The sequence below is a fragment of the Mercenaria mercenaria genome, chromosome 12 (genome assembly GCF_021730395.1).
Source record: "Mercenaria mercenaria strain notata chromosome 12, MADL_Memer_1, whole genome shotgun sequence".
Taxonomy (NCBI): domain Eukaryota; kingdom Metazoa; phylum Mollusca; class Bivalvia; order Venerida; family Veneridae; genus Mercenaria; species Mercenaria mercenaria.
The window spans coordinates 63,904,459-63,924,177 of record NC_069372.1 but is presented as its reverse complement, the minus strand read 5'-3'; the positions used below and the strand labels follow the sequence as shown (position 1 = coordinate 63,924,177).

General features: G+C 34.8%; 1 protein-coding gene across 2 annotated transcripts in view; it reads left to right on the top strand.

Moving 5' to 3' along the window:
- The window catches only part of LOC123534178 (uncharacterized), a 31,748-nt gene extending 15,078 nt beyond the window's left edge, over window positions 1–16,670 (top strand). Inside the window, exons 1-2 of one of the 2 annotated variants that reach the window (XM_053520221.1) lie at window positions 5,144–5,294; window positions 10,780–16,670. In XM_053520221.1, the coding sequence (XP_053376196.1) occupies window positions 10,783–13,008 (2,226 nt within the window). In that variant the 5' untranslated portion in view covers window positions 5,144–5,294; window positions 10,780–10,782 and the 3' untranslated portion in view covers window positions 13,009–16,670. Of the gene's footprint in view, window positions 1–5,143; window positions 5,295–10,779 lie in introns of those variants that run through there. The other variant, XM_053520220.1, reaches the window with a different exon arrangement.
- Window positions 16,671–19,719: the final 3,049 nt, after the last annotated feature.

Here is a 19,719-nt window from a genome sequence, read left to right as displayed (position 1 = left end):
GTCTAAACCTGCAGCTTTGTTTGACTTAAGCGACTTTACAGCCTTCTGTATTTCTTCACATGTTATCGGGACATTCAATTCTTCCTAACTACAGTCCAAAGAATCAAAATCATGTCCATTACAAAAAGCTTTACATTCATCATTTTGGGACTGAAATTTATTGTTTGATAAATTTTCGAAATAATCTCTGAATTCATCTAAAAATATATCATCCTTTGTACCAGTATACTTATTTTTCTTATATAAGTTTTGGAAAAAGAGTGGATCTGCTACTTTCCTAATTTGACTTGTTAAACCATTTAACATAGTATAAATGGACACGCGATCATTTTTTTCAAAATCGCTCATAAGGCGATTAATATCAGGTAATTTTGCAATCAGACCTACCCGACCCGGAAGGTGTTTTGTAAGTCATGTACCCATTTATATTTAGTACTAACACTTTCTTCTAAAACAGGTGTGCTATAATTTGTGTATAATGAAAAAATAACGGGAGCGTGACCACTCCATTCGTTTATACTTTGTATACAAAGAGAACTTATACTTGAACAATTAATTTCATTAGTTATAACATAGTCAATAACGGACGCCCCGTTTGGCGAAACATACGTATACATTCCAACATTACAATCACTACCTAATCTCCCGATAGACAGTTGGCAAAAGCCCTGAGAAAAAAATTCGTAGGCATTTTTAGTACAATACGGTATCATACATCAAAATGTTCGTTGTGGTATATGAAATTCAGACAGGGTTGATAGCAGGCTCAAATATCCATATTCAAGTTTTCGTGAGGCCCGAAAAGGGGTGCACGTGAAAAGAAATAATAATGAAATACAAATACAAATACATGGCATTTATATAGCGCAAAAATTATAAAATATTCTATTGCGCTTTACAATTACATAACACACATTTAACATATATACATACAAAATATGAACAGGATTCTAGAACTTAGATTTAAAGATTTGGACATATATAAATACTATTTTACACCACATCTGAATATTTTGTATTTTAACAAGACTACACTCATTGTTCATAAAACTGCCTAAATAAATGTGTTTTCAGTTTTGATCTAAAGCTGGCTTCAGACTGAATGTTTTTCAGATAGCTAGGCAATCGTTCCACCATTTGGGACCAACGACTGCCATAGATCTGTCTGCTAGTTTTGTTCGCCGTCTAGGGATGTTAAAGTTAGTGTCACTTTGTGAGCGAAGTCTGTATCGTTGTCGAGTAGGTACAAACATTTCCCTCAGATATACTGGAGCGTACCATTGATGACACGGAAGGCTATTACTAAAACTTTGAACATGACTCTAGCCTTAACTGGAAGCCAGTGTAATTCTTTCAGAAGTTCGGTACTTGGTTTTCATGGGAAGCATTCTTGACTACTCTAGCGGCATGATTTTGGACTCGCTGTAGTTTATTGATTTGGTAGGCTGGAATTTCTGTAAATAAACTGTTGCAGAAGTCAATGTGAGAATGAACCAATCCATGCACTAATGATTCAGTTGACTTCTGTGTGAGATGTTTCCGTAAGCCCTAAGGTTTCGTACTGTAACATGAGCTATCTGACACTTTTTCTGAATGTGATGGTCAAAGTTGAGTGTATTGGTCATAGTTACACCTAGGTCTCTGACGTGATCGACGTATTTTACGTCACACCCACCAACGTTTACACTTGTGATGTCCAATTTCGCTAACTGTTGTCTTGTTCCATACATAATAATTTCAGTTTTAGACTGATTCATTTTCAGTTTGAAGGTTGTCATCCATTTTATGATTTCATTTAGACAACTGTCGAGTTGTTGAAGAACAGTTGTCTCATTTTGAGAATTTCCCGCTTGAATTTTTAACGCAATCTTGTGGTCGTCCGCGTATCCATAGAGATCAGCTGGATTTCTGCACCACTCGGTTAAGAGCCGATATATACAGGGTAAGATCACAGGTCCGGCACAAGAACCCTGCGGGACACCAAACCTTAGTGGCTCCGTGTCAGATGCTGACGTTCGACTAAAACTTTCATTGTTCTGTTCGTGAGATAAGATTCTATCCATTTCAAGGGAGTGCTATGTATACCAAAGTCATCTTGAAGGATTTGAATCAGTATCGGATATCGATGGTATCGAACGCTGCACTCAAGTCGATCATGACCACGATTGTTATTTGATTTTCATCTATGGTTTCCAAAAGTCATTATACATTTTGAGCATTGCTGTTTTCAACCCCATGATATGTTCTATAGGCACTTTGGTAAGCTGGGAGGAGATTGTTAGCTTCAATATGCTTGTTGATTTGATTTAGTGCAGCTTTTTCAAGAATTTTGGAGAGGAATGTTAAATTTGACACTGGGCGATAGTTTTGCAGTTTCAAGTGGGAGACCTTCTTCTTCAACAAAGGTTTTATCACAGCACTTTTCCATTCATCAGGGAACACACCAGATAGCAGTGATCGATTTACAATTTCTGTCACAACGGGAACAAGTTGTGAAAATGCTCCCTTTAATTTCTTAGTTGGTATCACATCAAGTTCACAAGTTGTAGATTTTGATGCATATACAAGTTTCAAAAAATCGTTTTCGGAAAGTGGTTTGAAACGCAGTAAATGTATTCATAGTCACAGGTGGATTTGAGTAGGAAGAATTACCATTGGGTTTCAGTTGATATGTTGTCAAGATCATTCTCAACTTGCTTATTTTATCAGCAAAGTATCGTAGAAAGTCATTTGCCAAAGATACTGCACTTGTGTGTAATGGAGCGGATTGTCTTTCGTCCTTCCCAGTAAATCGGATGTTACGGCATACAGCTTTTTGATGTTTTCCTTCTGCTTCTCCAATCTTGTTCTGGTAATACTCATCCTTGGCCCTAGAAAGCTCAGCGCTATATACATTTCTTACACCACTATACACTTTCTTTGAAAGGTCAGATTTGTCATTCATAAAGATTTTTTTCTATTGATCGTTTGTATTGTTTCAGCTGTTTAGGTATCCAGAGTACCACGGAACTGTCGGTCTACAGAGAATAGTTCTTTTCTTTAGAGGGGCATGTTTCTGAACAATGTCGGACGTGATTCTAGTGAACTCAGACACAAGATCATTGACATTGGAAGTGTTCACTACAATTTCATTTAATTGACCGAATTCTGATTGTAATATGTCACTTGATACAGATTTCCAATTGCGAGATTTGATTTCTTTCCTGATCAAGGGAGGGCGACACTGTTCAATGTTACAACTTACAAAGCAGTGGTCAGAGATGTAATAGTCTGGCAAAGGTTCTGAGACATTCACACGTTTGTCTTCTAGCTTTGTGATCATCAGGTCAAGAATATGACCACCAGAATGAGTAGGAGCATTGACATGTTGAACCAGTCCAAAGATCTCAAACACTGCTGAAATTGTTTTGTGTAGCAGTCTGACTTATTATCCATGTGGATGTTAAAGTCACCTAACAGCACCAGAGACTCGGATCTTGACGTTATTTGTTCGAGAAACTCAGTGAATTCTGTCATAAACATAGCCTGAGTTACTGGGTGTCTCTCCGAATATGGCGGTCTATAATAACAAAATGTAGAGGATGAATGATTGACTACGTACTTTCCATTCAGCACATTCAAAAGACTGAAAGGTTTCTGCTGGGCATCTTGACACTTTGAGATTGTTTCTGTATAACAGGGCAAGTCCTCCACCTTTACGGTCGGGTCTCGGGACATCATCAAAGCAGTAACCATCTTGAGACAATTCCCCCCTGACAACGTCATCCCCCATCCGCTGTAGCCAAGTTTCTGTGATCACACAGAGGTCTATACACTCCTCTAATATGTGCTGGAGAAGGTCAGCAGACTTTCCTCGCACAGACCGTATGTTCACAGTAGAAAGTTTCAGTTGTTTCATTCTTTTGGGGATTCAATAAAAATGAATGATCAGTTTAATTTGGATCAAATTTGAACGTTCCTGTTGTTTCTTTCTGTGTGCATTTGATATAAATGTATGATTTAGTTTAATTTGAGTCGAATTTGTCAAGTGAATATCAGCTTTAGATTTTATCCTCGGGCGACCAGCTCGTTTACCTCTGTATTTCAAAAGATTATACTTTTTCAACATAGCTAATGTTTCTTTATTCGGTATTGTATACCTCCTAGGCACATCTCTATAATCCAGTAATTAGTCTCTACTGTATTGTCTACCTGTACACGGATTAGCCATAATTTCGAGTGAGATGTTGTTCACCAAAACTGACTGAAATTATTGAAACGTTACCCCAATATTTGTCAAATTACAATTGTTTTACATCAAAGTTATTCGTAAATCCAATGATAATTCCACAAAATAAATTCTGCAGAAAGTAAAATGTTGTTTAAATTACAGGTTAAGGTAAGTCAGACTTGAATATATAATAGAGTAGAAAGATTCAATTATTGACCTTGTAATGATATCATGGATTTTTATCATAAATACACAGGTTTGGTTCAAAGCAATAGTGAAATGATGATGTCTGTATGGAAAAAAAAAACAGAAAATAAATATTATTTGAAATGATCGACTCTAACAGACCTTTTCATCAAATTTATTTATAACATTATTGCTCGCAGGAAGTAGATCTTTCATCTAGGTAGGTTTTGATCACAATTTTAGACAGAATACTGCTTGCGTGTAGTAGCTGTCGATTTTGAAAAGAACATGACCTCCTAAAAAAAATTTTCCTGTCTTCTGTCCGGATTTTCAGGTAAAAGTTAATTTTCCAAGATATATACTTCTAAAGAGAGCTAAATCAATTTAAATAGGCGTTTCATTGATCAAATTGTGTTATTCTTCAGTAAAATCTCGCAAAATGGTAGTAAAGAAAAGCACTAAAATGTTGATATTTTGGCTATAGAATGTACCTTAAACATGTCAGATAAACTTAAATATTTTTTAAGATCTTTAATGCCGAAAGAACTTGTGTCTGGTATTATATTGATGTACAAATTTACCAGTTAAACAAAACGGTTAGATAAATATCTTCTATTTATGCTATCATGTAATCAATGGATTCAATCAATTTGAAAGAATTCATAAGATTATATTCGGATTAAACAATGACTAATAATCTCTACAAATATTACATGTACATTTGTAATTGTGTATTCAATACCGTTTTAAATAGCTGCGATAAATCATTGCAATTCACAAGCGGCGTAATAATAAACGATAAAAAACAGTTACACGTTTTTTCTTAATATGATAGTGCGTTGCTGTTATTCAGATTTTCAGGGAAAAAGAGATAAGAGGAGTGCTGGCTTTTTGAAAGGTGATTCTGTATTTACAATATTCTTATTCATATAAAAATATTCAAAATTCTTACATTTTCAAATGAATTTGTTGGTAAAGTTTCAAATTTATAAGACATGACGCAAACAATTTGATTGCTGGTGTAATTAGTATTGCATAATAATCATTACGTTATTTTGAGATATTATAGAAATATTATCGTTATACCAAAGTGCATAGAAGTACAAATTATTGCATGGTTACAAGTTTAAAGCAAATAAAATCCAATGCTTCGTTATTGATATCAAATAATTACACCAATTTTAATATGAATGCACCAGAATTGTTTGACACAAAGTAAAAGCAAGCATTATTGTTATTTCGTTTCATCCTTGTAATACATTGAATATACATTCTACATAACTCCTTAAATGAAAGTACCATGCCATTCGGTGTATGTATCACGCTTGGTTATGCCGCACCCTTAGGAGAGTTCAATGGAGAATTCAAATATACTGTATAATTAGATAATGTTGCCTACGTTAAAACTAAAAATAGGTACATACACATAGGTACGTACACAAAAAATTGCGATGAGATTGGAATTAACATGAAATTTATTTCTTTTGATAAAATTCCGGAAAGAAAATGTTGAAAATTTGATTCAGTCAGACAAATTCGTTAAAGTATAACAGGTTTGATTAAATTCTGAAAAAAATAGATTGGATTAAATTCCGGTTATATAACCTTTTGACAAAACCATGTTGATTAAAGATGCGCCACAAAATAACTGTCTCCTTTTATATCCATACTGATAATTATACATGCTTTGCATGTAGAGAAGGGAAATAAGAAATATCTAGTTATAAATTGACAGTGACATATATACGGCCAAGACAAAGTGTTTAATGTCTAAATATATTATGTAGTAGTATGCACCGTGCTTGATGTATGTATTTAGTTTAGTTTATTTTAGTTTAGACCATACTTTGTTTCTAGAATGAAAGTTATTATTCTCTATTCATAAACCTATACTTAAAAGAGAATGACTGATTTGTCAGGATACGAGTTATATGACCCAGGGGAGTGCTTACGCCTTTAGTATCTTGAATAATGAGATGGGTCAAATCGTAAAGGTGACTATGTCTTATATTAGCTGACAAACAAAGTTGAATGACCTATGTTATAACGTATAGCTGGTGAGATCAACTATCTCACATATAGAGTTTTCCTCTGGCTACCTTGCCTAAATGATTCGTGTATCAATGATTCGTAAATGATTTCAATTATGAGCTAGACACCTTGAGGGATCATTCAATCACTAAATATTTCAAACTATCTTCAATAACTGATAATTAGCTCAAACTCCTATAGGCTATAGACTCTATACTTTACAGGTCTTTTTGTCGAAGTTCCCGTCAGACAATGTCTTTGAATCAACAACATACCAGTTCTATCGCATATCTGTCCTCTAAATTGAAGTTGCAACTCTACATGATTGCCTTGACTTCAAGATGCTTATCACACATGTAGCATTCAACTACCATATAGGTATATCCCTGATGATTTAGCTGAACTTTGCCAATAACGCTGAACCGTCTATAAGCTGGAACTCTTCTATTGTCTCAATGGATAACAAAAATCTGGGTCTCTGTCACACTTCCGATGCTCAGCCTGCATTTGCTATATTTTATAGCATTCAACTACCATTCAGCTAAAATTTCTATGCGCTGGCCTTAAAACTTGAATCCTTGAATCAGCCACAAATGACACAAAACCTTTTATTAACAGCAATTCAAAATAATTAAGCCATTATAGCATGAAAGGAGAGCAATCCGATTTTCTCGAAGTCCAAGTGGGCGGAAAAAAATGGTCACTAGATGGTGTTGATGGGTCTTAAAATTCCTGAAAGGTGTGCGCAGGATTACATTCAATTTCAGTAAAACGGCAACTTTTGTAAAGAAAATCGGATGAAATTCATGAAAGGGTAAACAAAAAGTGAACATCTGAAAATTGCAAAAGGATTATCTGTACCTAGGTTGGAACACTTTGAGACAAAAGTATCTAGCCAAGCAAATGGGAGCAACGGCTGTAACTTCTGAAGATTCTATATGCTCCAGGTTTTTTTCAAAATACGCATGTAAGGGATATGGGCCTGTAGTTAGCTAGGTCTGACCTGTCGCCCGTCTTGTAAATGGGGGTTACATTTGCATTTTGCCACTGAGAAGGTATAGAACATACATCAATGGATTTCTGAAAGATGATTTCAATGATTAGTGAAAGTTCCTTTGAAAGTGTTTCAAGAATGACAGACTTGATCTTATATTTTTAATAAGCCTCTTTTATTCTCTTTAGGACTGTATGTTTCAGGTTCAAGAATTATTGTTATTTCATAATTATTTCGCGCCTTCTGATTATCCTCTTTATACTTTGCGTTACCCAGGGAAGGTGGTTTTTTATAGAGGGCATTTTTGACGGAATGAATTCTTCTGATAGGTTATTTAGAGTGGATACGAAATTTCTCCGTAGATTTTCTATTGACAGGGTGGAATATTTGACCTTTAACATTTTCTGATGGTATTTATCAGTTGACAGTTTAAATCTTTACCAGTTTGCTTTTCTTTTTATAGCTGGAGTTTCCAAGGCTTTTGATCAAAAATTTTGGCGGAAGTGTTTACTTTGACCTCGGCAATGTTTTGATCGCTGATGTCAGGAGAGATGTTAACCTGATTGATCAGAGTTGGACTTGTCGTTAAAAAAGGTCTAAAATGCTATTTTAACCCTGCAGTCACCCTGAACATTGTAGATGATAAGACAGAATTGTTTATAAATTGTGATTCGATGCATATGTGCATGACTTAGTACGGACTGGCGATAGGGGAACACCAACAGAAATCAAATCATCATATAAAACCTTTTTGTGTGAAAAAAAGCTGTTAATCACGTAATGCTAAACAAATTCTAAACTATTAGCTTACAAAATGTAATGATTTTGTAATAATGAAACCTTACACGAGAGACATTCTCAAGAAAAATGGCGACAAGAAATACATTCTAAAAGTGCTACTTACAATCGCGAAATATTACTACATAGCGATTTGTGTCAGTTTATCGCATATCCCTAATTTAGCTAAATCAGGATCTTTTTAAAATGACTACACTAATTTTGCAAAAATGTGGACGGTGTTTATTCTAGTTTCATTCCTCTCTGTATAAGAAAATTGTACTTGTTTAAAATATATATCTGAATTTTTCATTATGCTAACAATCTGCTGTTAATACAAGACGTAATATCCGAGTGAAATCTGTGTGCAGACTTGATCTGTAGACATTCAATTCATACCTGTAACGTGAAATCTTTATACAGACTTGATCTGTAGACATTCAGTTCACACCTGTAAAGAGGCTCTACCCAGTTACCATTAAAGGGGTTACCTGAGAGCATATGAAAAGTTCAAAGGTAACGGTAAATTTTCAGGACAGACAAACGTAATCGGAATATTTTGCTTTTAATAGAACAATTTCGAAACTGGGTTATCTTTAACTATTAAGTATGCCAATACTAACAAAAAGATAGATGAGTTTCTATTAATCTGCTTTGCGCATAGGCGGAAACAAGTATTCAACTAATTTTGTGCATTTTCTTTTCACAATATTGCCTTCTAATGAATACGAATGCGTGATTATGCGTTTCTTCTTTCTGAAACTTTTAATATCGGAACCCAAAATGTTAATTAAGAACCTTTTTTTAAAATTTTGAGTATGTTAAGTGAGCACTTTCGAAGTGTTTCCTTCTATAAAAGTAAGGAGCTTAAGTGTAAATCATATAATAGTTTCTCCCCCTTTTAAAGACAGTCGTTTAGATTCATCAGACATCTTTGCCTTGTAAACATGTATCTGCTCAAGTTCTACTAGTAGCTGGTGGCTCGCTTAACGTACTCGCCGGAACGTCTGTAAGTTGAATATGAGAATTCAACCTAGTTTTCCCGCTGGTCGTTTTAACATTTTCGTCCACAAAATTACATAAAAATCTCTATTCATTTGATACTTCTAGCCAGAAAAACACAAAACTTCTGAGGACTCTCAAAATGGTTCTAGTAGACTTCTGTTTCACGGATTTTAGGGGCCGGCAGAGCTACAAACATTTTTCATTTATTAATGCTTTTTATGTAGAACGCTGTGGATTTCTAAACCAGCTCTCATATTTTGTTTGCAACATTAACGGGATTCAAATTTGTTTAACATATTAAAATTATATTTGATGACAGCAGTCGTGTGTGTAGCCAAAATTTCAAACGAAAACAACAGCAAATTGGAAGCACATATTGCTTTTCCCGAAATAGTAGGATTTTTACTTAGAACTATGTGGTAAATACAGACTTCGGTTTTTTTTTTTGGGGGGGGGGGGGGGGGGGGGGGTTTGCACAGTTTTTGGTATGGTACTGGTTTTGCATATGGAATCTATTTTTTCTTTAACTCAATATATTTATGATGAGAGATGACGGTTAACTTCTTTGATTAAGAAAACCCTTCCTATACCTTTTGGAAACACTTCCTGATCTATACATACATTGTCCAGATATTTGAATATTCCTATAAGAGTTTTCTTTTATTGACTCCACTTTTCTAGTAAGGACAAAGTATTTAATTTTGGAATGAAAACTGAGGCATGAAATCCTAACCATTGTAAAATTGAGGTACACAGGTATAAATTATTTATTAGAAAGCAATTTCAGAATAATTACAATATGATTTTTTAGGTTACATCTCTATATTATTAGTTTTATAAATCCATTTGTTTGTTTGTCTAAGAAATAATTTTAATAAGGTCATATTATTTTGGTGAAGGAATAATGAAATATGTAAACTTTTTTTGCGCTTCGTAACACCGATTTCGAAACCTAAACTCTTCAGGTTTTTGTTATTTAAAAATCTTGAGTTAACTCTCTAGTAGATAAAATCTGTATGTAAAAAGATCCTTCTGAAGCAAAGAAAGTAACCAAGCAAAATAATAGCAGATTCGGTTTGACTGAGTCTGTTCATGAGAGTTAATGAAATATGGAACATCTCTCACGTTCCCTAGCACCGGCTTAAGCTGAACTCCATTACAATTCAACTGAATGGACTCCATGATACCAAAGGACCAGAAAATATAACAAAACAAAATTCGGCGAAACTTTTACAGTCGCCACGCGGCACTTAAATAGTGTTGTTAATAAAATCTCTGAATAGATAATTTGTGAGCAGAAAATGGAACCAAGCAGAATAATAGCAGACTCGGTTCTACTGAGTATGTTCATAAGAGGTAAGAGGTTTGAAATATGACACATCTCTAACACCTCCCCCCACGCCGCCCCCACCCCCCACCTCCCCCACCCCCAGTACTGCTACTAATTACGAATATACATGTTACGGTCATAATTTCAATATTACAAACAAAAAACAGTAGACGCATGTCTGATAATTGCGCTTCTTTCCAGAAATCCATTTTACAGGTAACTGACCGGAATTTTATTCTCTTTCAGATTATGAGTTCCAAAGAAATGGATCTGAGATCAGTTTCAGAGTTGATCTCAAAAGATTTACAGCTTTCCCCATTTGACAAATGGAGTACAAGATTAAGTAAAACAAAAACAAAAATAGAAGACAAGATTATATCATTTGAAGTTTGTAACATGGGCATAGAAGAGGTGCATCAAGCCGGAAGTATAGCAGAGGGTACAGCAGTTGAGGCAAGTGACGCAGATAGGATGTTTCAGTTGAGAGGAATAGAAATTCTTAAGTCCAGGGATACCTGTGTAAACGTGAAGGAGGGCATTATTTATTTTGTATCTGATTCAAGTAGATGTAATCCGGGATATGTCAGACTGTTACCAAGTGAGCATAACAAATCCATGTACCACACTAACTTAAAAACGGATTTTTGTGATTACCTTCAACCAATGTCAGACGGGTCTTACTTGTCTAGTGAATGGTTTCGATATATGATGGTAAGCTTAACGCAAAATGACGACGAGTTCCCCTTTGAAATAGTTCAACATGGCCCATGCACGATGATAAAATACGAATATTTGTACCACGATATTGCCAGTAAGCGAGCGGTTGTAACAGAATACGACGCAGCCTACGCTTTGACGTACACAGGTTGGCCAGAAGAAGCAATCGAATGGACAACAAGGGATAGGAAATTTGGCTGGCCTGCGCCTACATTGATAAGTAAAATATCTAAAATGAATTGTCATGTTGTTCCTGTGGGTGATTCTAGTTCTACGACATGCTCACTAGAATGGCGACAGTCGTTTCTGTTATGCGAGAAGGAACTTATCTGGAACTTCAACGATACGCAAATACAGTGCTATGTGATCATGAAGAGGCTTGTCAAAACATACATTGATCCTCTTGCGCCCGACCAGATAAGCTCATACAACCTAAAGACAGTGATATTTTGGGTATCTGAGGAACATGGATTGTATGAATGGACTCCGGCAAAACTGCTTCTTTGTTTGAAGGATTGTTTAGCACGTTTGTCGCAATGCATTGAACGTAGAAATTTGCCTCACTATTTCGTTAGAAAAGCAAACCTTTTCAGGCATCGTTTCTTGTCGCCTCATGAGAAAATAGACGCAATAGAAAAACTACGAAATGTAACAGACAATATAGTTATTTCGACAATTAATGCAGGTCTACATCCGCAATCAAAAATATGTAAACTGTGGAAAGATAGTGGTAAAAAACTACCAATGTTTCTGTCAGAAGGAGTCAAAAACGAATTTTTAGAAAATCACCGGGTGTCTTTATTACTTCGGCGAAAGACTGTATTACATCGTGCAGAGTTTGGAATAATGAAAAGATATACTTCAAATTTCACCTCAGATCAAGTTATTAGTAAAACACTCCAGTTCTTAAATGAAAAACATCATGATGTTGATGAAGCAGTTGCCGCAAGAGCAAGGCATTACTTGCACATCCGAAGAGGTTTAGAACACCTACAAAAAGCCACACACTCAGATGACGAGTGGAAAAAGAGACACCTTCAAGACATGGCTTTGAGTGAAATTGAAAAAGGCTCGAAATTAGATAAGTTGTCTGGACCACTGTATCTTGCCACATACTATATGTGCATTAAAGATATCACAAAATGCATCGCTGTTATTGAAGAATGTATAGCAAATCTTCCAAGTAAAATGTTTTACGCTGGGTACTGCTCTTCAAACCAGTTCATGGAAATCGAGAATGGGAAACCCTTAAAGAAAACTGGGTTTGATATTCCACCCAACGAGATAAATGCTTTAGAAACAACATTTGATATGCTTTTTGCTAAAGAAGATTATGCAGTAGTGCCAGCATCTGTAGTATTTGCATGCGCACTTCTTCCACAGTACGGAGAAAAATATGTGGCCATTCATCCCTTTGTCTATGCTTATCATCTTTTACATTTTGCAAAAGTATTATGGGAGGGACCAAGTTGGCAGACAAAGGAAATTCTTGACTACCTAGAGGATCTTGTGACGGAATTTTGCGACACACCGCACGTTTTCAATTCTCTAAACGTCATTGGCTTTTCACAATTTCTGGTAGGAAACAATTTGGAAGCGGTTGTTCAGTTTGCTACGTCTTTGCAATTAACATCAACTATGCCGAATGTTAAGAATGGTGCTGCCTGGTGGCTGGCCATCTTTCTTCATGCTGTGCAGTCACCTTCAACGGAGACCTTTAGCGTAGCTGAAATGGAAATATTGAAAAAATTTCACTGAGCCTTAAATGCCTTAAGCAAAGAATTAAGGAACCTGGAACCAAGAATGACCTTAAAATTTGCAAAACATTATTCATCATTGTTTTTTAAGATCTACACAGTCACTTAGATGCGTTAGGCTGTCACACAATTGCAAACTTGTTATAAGTATGTGTGTATTAAAACAACAAATCTCATATGTTACGACCACAAAAGTGCATATACATGACGTATTGTTTACATTAAAATCATTTGCCCAATACTAGAGAGTTTTAATGTTGTAGCTGAGAGAATTGCTTTGAAGTATTCAATATGTTCATTCATAGAAAGCTCAGTTCTTGATGCATCTACTATTGGCGACAGCTAACTCGGTATTTCTCACTAAACTGTATATACCATAGGAAGTGTTTTTCTTGCTGTAACAATGATGTAAATTTATAAATTCCAATTCTAGTATTTCAGTAATTTAAATACGTTTTATCATTGTTGCCGTAAAAGACCCGACAGCCGTCCGATCTGGTCCGTACTAAGACTGTAGTTGTGTACATGCGGGATTACTGAATGACTGAATGATAATGCCATATACATTTGTATGTTACAATTATGATACATCAAAATCAATTCTGTATGTAATGCTTGCTAATTATTCTACCATTAACCGACTATCTTAGAATAAACTCATTGTGTCAGTAATATGCATGCATTATATTTAACCACTCCTAACGGTACACCGCACCCTTACTTCTGATGTTTTATATCCCTCCTTTCGTTATTTGTTTTTTGGGGTGGGGTGGGGATTGGGGAAGTATATAACGTACGTCCCGGAATTTTGTGTGTCCAACTCCTATCTGGTTTGCTGTGTGTATTTTTACCGCGGTTTAGGCCTTTTGATATTCAAATCTAAGGAAAAAAATTATGTGTCCAACTCCATACTCACAAATGAAGGATCTTCGTGTGGAGATGGCCTTTAAAAACGGACATTTTTTTTCTGTGGTCATTTTATTTCTAGAATTATGGCTCTATCTTCATTTCACAAAATAGACACAAGCGAAGAAACTAGGTGTTTTCAAACACGACCACAAAAGTGCATATACATGACGTATTGTTTACATTAAAATCATTTGCCCAATACTAGAGAGTTTTAATGTTGTAGCTGAGAGAATTGCTTTGAAGTATTCAATATGTTCATTCATAGAAAGCTCAGTTCTTGATGCATCTACTATTGGCGACAGCTAACTCGGTATTTCTCACTAAACTGTATATACCATAGGAAGTGTTTTTCTTGCTGTAACAATGATGTAAATTTATAAATTCCAATTCTAGTATTTCAGTAATTTAAATACGTTTTATCATTGTTGCCGTAAAAGACCCGATAGCCGTCCGATCTGGTCCGTACTAAGACTGTAGTTGTGTACATGCGGGATTACGGAATGACTGAATGATAATGCCATATACATTTGTATGTTACAATTATGATACATCAAAATCAATTCTGTATGTAATGCTTGCTAATTATTCTACCATTAACCGACTATCTTAGAATAAACTCATTGTGTCAGTAATATGCATGCATTATATTTAACCACTCCTAACGGTACACCGCACCCTTACTTCTGATGTTTTATATCCCTCCTTTCGTTATTTGTTTTTTGGGGTGGGGGTGGGGATTGGGGAAGTATATAACGTACGTCCCGGAATTTTGTGTGTCCAACTCCTATCTGGTTTGCTGTGTATATTATTACCGCGGTTTAGGCCTTTTGATAGTTAAATCTAAGGAAAAACATTATGTGTCCAACTCCATACTCACAAATGAAGGATCTTGGTGTGGAGATGGCCTTTTAAAACGGACATTTGTTTTCTGTGGTCATTTTATTTCTAGAATTATGGCTCTATCTTCATTTCACAAAATAGACACAAGCGAAGAAACTAGGTGTTTTCAAACATGACCACAAAAGTGCATATACATGACAAATTGTTTACATTCAAATCATTTGCCCAATACTAGAGAGTTTTAATGTTGTAGTTGAGAAAACTGCTTTGAAGTATTCAATATGTTCATTCATAGAAAGCTCAGTTCTTGATGCATCTAGTATTGGTGACAGCTAACTCGGTATTTCTCACTAAACTGTATATACCATAGGAAGTGTTTTTCTTGCTGTAACAATGATGTAAATTCATAATTTCCAATTCTAGTATTTCAGTAATTTAAATACTTTTAAATCATTGTTGCCATAAAAGACTCGATGGCCGTCCGATCTGGTCCGTAACAAGACCGTAGGTGTGTACATGCGGCATTACTGACCTGCAGCTTTCTTGTAGTTAATGGTGGTTCCATCAACGATAAACATAGGTATGCGTCGAAACAATACCGACTATTTTATTTAGACATATATCCGTGGTCTGTTTATGTCCTGTTCGTAAAAGTAAAAATTGATACCAAAAATAGTAGTTTGATGTAGCCTCATGTAACTATTGCGTATCCAATTTAATATGCAATTGATTTTGCAATGTTTCGTAGGTATATTATCTTTTAAGTTGGTAAGTTTGTTTCAATCTAAAACACAAATATTACCTAATACACAGCAATAAATGATGTTTCACGACCACGGGCTGGAATTGTTTCCGTCTTTACTTCCTGTAAATATCTGGCGTGAAGGTCATTTAAAAGCTTATTTAAACTGTACGTTTTATTTGGTGGATAAAAAATTCCAAAGGTTTTCGAATGGAGTAGATAATATTTTCTTAAGAGGTATGCAGGTGCTCAGTGCTAGACAGCATTATCCGACCAATAAAGACTACGCGAAGATAAGCTAGTCTTCAGAACTTGTCGCTATATATAGTGTGCACATGATTCCACTAGTAACGAGAGGAAGGACCTTTAGCTAGACATCTTGACCTCCCTAAATCTGTAAATTTCGTAATTTGCACGACCTTTCCATGTTCACTAATATTCACGGATGTTCAATAAAACTTAAAAACGTATAATGCCTTTGTTTATAATGTGGCGTCTGATTTCTTATTAATCCTGTTTTTCGACAATTGGTTTCTCTAATATTTGTCTGATTTGATAGAATAGGAAGTTTTATTGATAATGCAATTGGAAGTTTTATTGAACTCAACATTTTTACCTCCCTGTACGATTCTTATAGAATAAGGTCATGCGTAGTTTAGTAGACGCAACTTGACCCCGATGGTTGACCTTTGTATTATAATACATATTGAGACACAAACTATTATTGAAAAGTAGTGTACGTAAAATACGAGCTGCATGAGAAAGTGGAAATATAAAGTTGTGAAATTATAAATTAGTGTAGTGGAAAGTTTTAACCGATCAAATGTAAGTATACCCATTTTGATAATGCTCTGTATACAAACAAATTCCATATAAATATACATGACTACATGACTACCCTAATCACCCTTTATTTCTACAATGAAATAACCGATATGAATAATCAGCCGAAGGTCAACCATCGCGGTCAAGTTGCGACTACTATAATTAAAGTACCCTGTAAATAAACATATTAACATATATTTGAGCAGCTGTTTCATTTGAATTTAACAAATTAAGAATTAAATCTCAATGCGTATTTAAGTTTTGTATGATGGTTTTTTCCGAAACTTTGGATACAATGTTCAAAGATTGCAAATGAATTCTGTTTAAATACAATTCAGTTTACCATGTATGATTATTTGATGTATAATTTTCATCATTTCAACTGACCTGATACCTGCATTAGGTGGTGATATTGAGATTAACCCAGGACCATCACAGTCACTGATATAAACTCGAATCAAGTATTGGTAGTAGAATATCATATGTGCTTTGGATGCACAAAGAAAGTGAGTTCCCGTCACCTTACACTACTCTTTACATACGTTCAAAATGGATCCAGAGAAGGTCTTGAAGGTCTTGAAGTTCAGATAAAAAGGCATACTAGGCAGAAATATATTATAGCACGTCTTTATCGTGTAATAAGGTAAAATGGGCAAGGGAAGAAGTACTCCACGATCACACAAACAAATTTATAACCAAACCTATTTTCCTATCGTATAGTGTGGACGCCGTTCAAAGGAGTCTAATAATATACTTCCCTATTGGGGGGAATAAACGACAACAAGGACACTTTGACTATAAAAACAGAACTATGATATGATCTCCCCTCACAAACAAAGATGACAGCACGCATGAATGAAGTGGAGAAATACTGACACTTTGTGGGCAAATTTGCCCATTAGATGAAAAACAAATGTTGAACTCCCAAATATTTAGACAATAAGTTGTGAACTCACGTTACATAAACTTAAGCGGAAAGTTCTATGCTTATACAGGCAGCCCTATGTTAGATACAATTTTTGAAAAAGAAATGTCTCTTTACTTGATAGGATGTTTACACATTTTGAGCATAGCGTTTTTGAAATTTAAAGTACGATATGGTGAAATGCAGCAAAAATAAACTTTCAATTTATTTTATATTGCTAAAGAACCAATATTTATGCATGGCTCTATGACTTTGTTTAGGTGCTCTATGCTTCTGTGAAATCTACCCTAATTTTTTATCTACCTTTTTTTGCAATACAAGAATGTTCAACTGCAATATCAGCTATTTCCACGCCCCCTAACACTACCTAAAGCGAAACACTTATTACACATCCATAGAATAGACTCCACGATCCCAAAGGACCAGAAAACAAAACGACACTGAATCCAAGTATGGGGATACTTTTACCAGCCGCCACAAGATTGCTGTTATAAGAATGATACTAAAATAGTAAATAAAATCTGTAAAAGATCTTTTGAAAGCAAAGAATGCATCCAAGAAGAATAATAGCAGAATCGGTTTAATTGATTCTAAGCAAAAGGTCACTTTCTTTTTCCACTATTAGAACATCATCATTATATCGTACAGTAAAATACAAGTTAGTTCATTATCAATATCAATATCTTTTCCAGTATTCACTTAGCATCAGCCCCTTTCATAATTCTCTCATTTACTATACTTGTATTAACTTTATATAATGTCAAGCTAATGTAGTATCACGGTATGACAATGTATTCTTTTTTATCTTTAGAACAGGAATTTAATATTCAGCTAATAATTCTTCTGGGACATGTGGTTGAAATGTTTCTAGTTTGGAAACAAACATTAAATAAGCTATATAATACTGAAATAGATGCATCATTTTAAAAACCTCTGCCGGTTTTATAACAGCCTAACAGCTTACCAGCTGTTAGAACTGTCTTAACCATTTTGGGAACGCTAATATTTTGGCCAAATTCATCATTAACAATAGTTGAACCACAAACACTTCTTTCCAACCTGTTATAAATATCTACCTAAATAACCTACAATAACCATCTTTCCATATATCATGAACATCTTGCAAATTGTTTGATATATCTTCACTGTCTTTATGATCTAGAACAAACTGTATTGACGAGACATCGCTGCGGTAAGAAACAATATGCATCATTTTCCAGAATATACCCTGGTCAGTTTCTAAGTGTAATAACAAATCATTCTGTGACAGGATGGTCGAACTTAGGACAGAAACTATACGAACAATTTCGCACTCTTTACAATATTCACAAGTTTATTGAATAAAAAAATAACAAAAAGAAGGAAAGAAAACGTTGAGCTAAATAACTATAATGTTTTGATGTAATAGTGACGATTTTACAAATGTTCAGTTCCACTTTAAACTTAGATTAGCACGACAAAGTTGTACACTATATAAGATACTGTCCCGTCTTATCGCAAAGAAGTTGACCCCATTCTAGCGCCCTATATCCGATGTTTGTATCACTGAGATATCTCAGCCGTTTCAAAACGTAAACAGCTTGGCGGTTAAGGCACAGCCGTGGGACGTAGGCTCTCAGCGCTGGAAATTCACTTCCAAGCGAATTAAGAAAACCACGGGTATATCATTTCTGGGTCGTGACATCACCAGGAAAATGACAGCTGGGTAAATTAAGCTAAAATATTTGATATATGATAGGCAGTATAGCACATATTAATTAAAGCACAATCGTAAAAGCCATGAGTATCCATGATTTTTTCCGAGTAATTTAGAGAAGACACTCGGATTTAAAATATGTATTTACAAAACTTTCATCATTTAAAGATATTTTTAATAAATATTTTGTTTTCGTTTGCTTATTTCTGATATTATTTATTGTAAAGTTAGTTCAACACGTCTGGATCGAGTTTCATTCTACAATGTAGAATTTGATTGAACACTGATTTTTGGAACTTAGAATATACTTGGACAATTCAGCAAATAAAAATGATTGTTCGAATATTTGCAAAATTAATTTGAATAATTTGGACCCCCCCGCCCCCCACAATTTTTCATAATGAGAGTCTATGGGAAAATCATATATTTATAACATTTTCGCAAAACGAGCTTTTTCTACAAAGTAGATTTGAATGAAACTTCTCATAGTTATTATTTAACATATGACCCATAATGTGATAAAATAAAATGTATATGTTCATGTGCTTATCTGTGAGATCTTTGACCACGAATTAAGTGAACTGCATATTGCACGTTTATTTCAAACCATTATTTTGAACAAGTTAAAGCATAGCAAAAGTTCCCTCTAGGGCACATCTATATAAATATAAAATTATCATCTTGTGAAATTTTGGTTGCAATGTCTGTTTTATACTGCCAAAAAATGTCAGGTAAGTATTTATGCTAGTTATTTCACATAAATTGTTAAATCCAA